General features: G+C 46.9%; 1 protein-coding gene across 1 annotated transcript in view; it reads left to right on the top strand.

The window, feature by feature from the left end:
- Positions 1 to 5,000, top strand: part of LOC119597877 (opsin, ultraviolet-sensitive-like) — a 10,133-nt gene that overhangs the window by 4,484 nt on the left and 649 nt on the right. The window contains exons 4-8 of the mRNA XM_037947536.1: positions 555 to 770; positions 1,847 to 1,977; positions 2,682 to 2,848; positions 3,287 to 3,540; positions 3,907 to 5,000. The exon at positions 3,907 to 5,000 is cut by the window's right edge and continues 649 nt beyond it. Of these exons, the coding sequence (XP_037803464.1) occupies positions 555 to 770; positions 1,847 to 1,977; positions 2,682 to 2,848; positions 3,287 to 3,540; positions 3,907 to 4,015 (877 nt within the window). The 3' untranslated portion in view covers positions 4,016 to 5,000. The remainder of the gene's footprint in view (positions 1 to 554; positions 771 to 1,846; positions 1,978 to 2,681; positions 2,849 to 3,286; positions 3,541 to 3,906) is intronic.

Below are 5,000 nucleotides of genomic sequence, written 5' to 3' on the forward strand. Positions count from 1 at the left end.
GTGTGTGTGTGTGTGTGTGTGTGTGTGTGTGTGTGTGTGTGTGTGTGTGTGAGAGTGGGAGAGAGAGAGAGAGAGAGAGAGAGGAGAGAGAGAGAGAGAGAGAGAGAGAGAGAGAGAGAGAGAGAGAGAGAGAGAGAGAGAGAGAGAGAGAGAGAGAGAGAGAGAGAGAGAGAGGGACAGAGAGAGAGAGAGAGGGACAGAGAGAGAAAGAGAGAATTATATATGAAATTATAAACATATCTTACATGAGATTATGAAAACCCAAGTCCAGTATTGTATTAGAAATTTCCATATCAAGTTACAGACGTTAAATTCGCCGTCCACTTTTCGCCCACCCACACACTCCCAATAAATAAATGAAATAAATAAATAACCTACCAACTAAACAAACAAACACGCACACAAACAAACAAACACAATAAACAATAAAACACTAAACAAACTCGCACACAAACAAACAAACAAACACAATAAAACACCAAACAAACTCGCACACAAACAAACAAACAAACGCACACAACCAAACCATAAACCAAAAACAAAAAAAAAAACAGGTCGAAAAGCCTGCGCACCCCATCGAACATGCTGATCGTGAACCTCGCCTTGGCGGACTTCGTGATGATGCTGAAGACGCCGGTTTTCATCATCAACTCGTTCAACGAAGGGCCTGTCATGGGGATGCTCGGCTGCCAGATCTATGGGCTGATGGGCGCCTACACGGGGCCCGGAGCCGCCTGCACCAACGCCGCTATTGCATTCGATCGGTACAGGTGAGTCGACGGGGAGGGGAAGGGTGGAGGGGATGGGTGGTGGGGAGATGGGGGGAGGGGGAAGAAGGGAAGGGTGGAGGGAAGGGGAGGGCATAAGGAGATGGAGAGAGGGGGATGGAGAGAGGGAGATGAAGAGAAGAAGGTGAAGAGATGGAGATGAAGAGAGGTAGAGAGAGAGAGAGAGAGAAAGAGAGAGAGAGAGAGAGTCGGTTATGAAAAAGGAATGTTACAATTTCCGTTCACTATATACACAGGAAGTTAGAAGCCGATAACTAGCCTATGTATCACAACCGAGAGTCTTCACCTTTCTCTCTGTATCCTTCCTGAAACTCCACACTTTCCCACATACTTTTTTCTAACACTTCCCAATATTTCCCGCATCCTTTATAACACCTAGCGCTTCACCCCGTTTTCTTTTTAACACGTCACCCTTCATCCCATTCTCTTTCTAACACTTCACAATATTTCCCGTATCATCTGTAACACTACATCCTCTTCCTCATTCTCCTTCTAACACTTCACCATTCTCCTCACTCTCTTTGTAACACTTCATCCTTCTCCCCTTGTCCTTTCTAAGCCTCCCTCATCTCCCCTTGTACTTTTAACCCTCCACCCGTCTCCCCGTGTCCTTTCTAACCCTCCACCCGTCTCCCCGTGTCCTTTTTAACCCTCCACCCTCTCCCCGTGTCCTTTCTAACCCTCCACCCGTCTCCCCGTGTCCTTTTTAACCCTCCACCCGTCTCCCCTTGTACTTTCTAACCCTCCACCTTGTGTCTTAATCTCCCGTGTCCTTTACACTGGTTTAACCCTCCACCCTCTCCGTGTCCTTTCTAACCCTCCACCCGTCTCCGTGTCCTTTCTAACCCTCCACCCGTCTCCCCGTGTCCTTTTAACCCTCCACCCATCTCCCCGTGTCCTTTTTAACCCTCCACCCGTCTCCCCGTGTCCTTTCTAACCCTCCACCCGTCTCCCCGTGTCCTTTTTAACCCTCCACCCGTCTCCCCGTGTCCTTTCTAACCCTCCACCCGTCTCCCCGTGTCCTTTCTAACCCTCCACCCATCTCCTCGTATCTACAGGACCATCACCAACCCCCTGGAAGGCCGCTTGACCAGCGGCCAGGTGACGGCCATCCTGTTCTTCATCTACGCCTGGATCACGCCCTGGGTCCTCATGCCCTTCCTCGAGATCTGGAACCGATTTGTCCCCGGTGAGTCTGAGGGGGAGGGAGTGGGGGCGCGGAAGGGAGGGAGGGCGGCGGGGCTAAGGGGACAGGCGAGGGGGAAAGGGGGTAGGGTAGGGAGGGAAGGGGTAGAGGAAGGAGGGGGAATCTGAGGGGGAGGGAGTGGGGGCGGGGAAGGGAGGGAAGGGGGAGGGGAACGGGGAACGGGGGAGGGAAGGGAGGGAGGGGACCAAGGGGCGAGGGAAGGGAGTGAGAGTGCAGGGGGGGCGAGGGGTTGTGGGGTTGTGAGTTGTGGGATTGAGAAGGAATTTTTTTTTATGATGTGGTGAGAGGGATTTTGTTTCAGATGGATTTGTGGGTAGATGTGTGTGTGTGTGTGTGTGTGTGTGTGTGTGTGTATGTGTAGACTAAAATATGAACTTTGACAAAGACATGGACACAGACCCAAATACAGACAGAAGCACAGACACAAAGACGTACACTTCCATTTACACATACACTTACATATACACAGATACATACACACACACACACACAGACACACACACACACACACACACACACACACACACACACACACACACAAACTTCACACACACACACACACGAACACTCAGCCTCCTTACACACACTAACACCACCCCCCAAACACACACACACAAGTAAACACATATAATCACACCTAACTCTTCCACACCATCTTAACCCCCCACCCATTTTAACACCACCAGAGGGATACCTGACGAGCTGCACCTTCGACTACATGAGTGAAGGTTCTAAGTTCTATGTCGTCGGCCTCTGGTTCTGCATGTGGCTCATCCCCATGCTTATCATCACCACTTGTTATTACCTCGTGTACACCCACGTCGCCGCCCACGAGAAGTCTCTGAAGAAGCAGGTAAATATGCTGTGATAATAAGGAATGATAATGATGATGAGGTTTATTATTGTCGTTGTCGCTGTTGATGTTGTTGTTGGTGGGAGTGTTATATGAATTTGTTTTTGTGGTTGTGAGGGAAGTAAGTTTGTCATACGTGATTATAATACAGCTGTGATGATGATAATGATAATGATAATAGTGATAATAGTAGTAATTGTTATCATTATCATTATATAATAATCATATTTACAATTTTCAAACAAACGCAACGAAATAAAAGTAATATGCAATTAATTCTCTCTCTCTCTCTCTCTCTCTCTCTCTCTCTCTCTCTCTCTCTCTCTCTCTCCTCTCCTCTCCCTTTCTCCTCTTCTCTCTTCTCATCTCCCTTCTCTACTTTCCTCTCCTCGTATTTCCTCTCCCCTTCCCTCCTTCTCTCCTCCCCTCTCTCCCCAGGCCAGCAAGATGAACGTGGAATCCCTACGATCCGGCGACAAGACCAACATGAGGCAGGAGGTGCGCGTGGCCAAGGTCGGGGCCACTCTCACCTCGCTCTTCCTTATCTCGTGGACGCCCTATGCCGTGATCGCCTTCACCTGCACCTTCGGGAGGGAGGATCTGGTCACGCCCTTCGTGTCTATGATTCCTGCCTGTACCTGCAAGATTGCGGCCTGTATTGACCCCTTCGTCTACGCCATCAACCATCCCAAGTAAGTGCGGTCCCGGAAAATCGTGGTGTTTTCTCTCGGTTGATTTTTTTAAGTGGATGCGTGTAATGGCGGAGCTCACGTTACTTTGTTCGTCTCTGTTCAAACTAACGTTTTTTTTTTCTCTCTCTCTCTGTCCTTCCCTCTTTGCCTTTGTCTCTCTGTCTCTACTTCATTCTTTCTCTCTTTCTATGTTTCTTTCGCTTTCGCTTTCATTGTCTCTCCCTTTTTTGCTTCTCCTTCTCTCCTCCCCTCCTTTTCTCCTTACCTCCTTCTCTTCTTCCCTCCTTTTCTCCTTCCCTCTCCTTCTCTCCTTCCCTCTTCTTCTCTCTTCTCCCTCTTCTTCTCTCTCCTCCCTGCCTCGCACAGGTACCGCGTCGAACTCACCAAGAAGATGCCTTGGTTCTGTGTCCACGAGAAGGAGGAGACCAGCGCACCGTCCGAAACCGTCTCCAAGGAAGCACCCGCTAATGCCTAAGATTCTTTAAGGAATAGAAGGGTCTCTCAAAGTGGCTGTGTATAAAAAGAAGCCCGATAACATGGCTATCCACGAAGCGAAACTACTCGACAACAATAGTCATGCATTTCCGCTGTCGAAGATGAGAATGAAGAAGCACCGAAAGCTATGGAAAAAAAGACCACGAGAGATGATGATTAACCTTTATCTTTGTAAGATGACGACCGCCTTAAACGGAACCTTTGCCTTCGCTTATGGCCTCACCGAAGAGATTAATCGACACAGAACATCGACTCCATTTCGGTTCTGCCACCAGAAGAGGAGTCTATAGGCCTACTCGAAACGTCGATGTCTATTAATCCTCCCTTAATATTCCTCGAGCTGTATTTCGTTCCATTTACAGACGTTACTGTAATGGTGTCTATAATCGAAGGAGGATGTTCAGGTATTTTCGGTGAGAGGTTGTATCGAGGACAGCTGTTCCTATTTGGAAACTGTATGTAAGTTATTTTATCTGGAAATCAATAATTGATTTCCTTTTTCTTTTTATTTCCTACTTTTATCTTGCCATTTTTGGCGAGGGCAGCCTTAAAAACGAAACAAAATAATGGTTTAGGATCTAGTTTTCAGACGAAAGAACATTCGCAGCGACGTCGCGTATTAAAGGAAAATAGAATCCTGTACGTAGGAAATTTTACCACGCTGGGAACGAGACACGAGCAGCGAGAGCAAAGATAACAAAAATATAAACATTTATGATTCTTTTTTTCTTTTATTTCGTGAACAGATTTATAAATAGGTTAAACCACATCACTTTTCTTTCAGGGTTAATTAGTATGCGTTTAGCATCGAAAGTTATAATTGAGTTGAAAAGGCAATATTTTTTTTCCGTTAATAACAAACCTCTCTGATCAAAGAAACACGTAAAAATATCCCGTATTTCTATTATTCGCTTATCTGATCCACATCTATCTAATTATTTAAATTATAGCTAGGAGTTTTAATA

This window comes from Penaeus monodon, chromosome 40 (assembly GCF_015228065.2).
Source record: "Penaeus monodon isolate SGIC_2016 chromosome 40, NSTDA_Pmon_1, whole genome shotgun sequence".
NCBI classification, from domain to species: Eukaryota; Metazoa; Arthropoda; class Malacostraca; order Decapoda; family Penaeidae; genus Penaeus; species Penaeus monodon.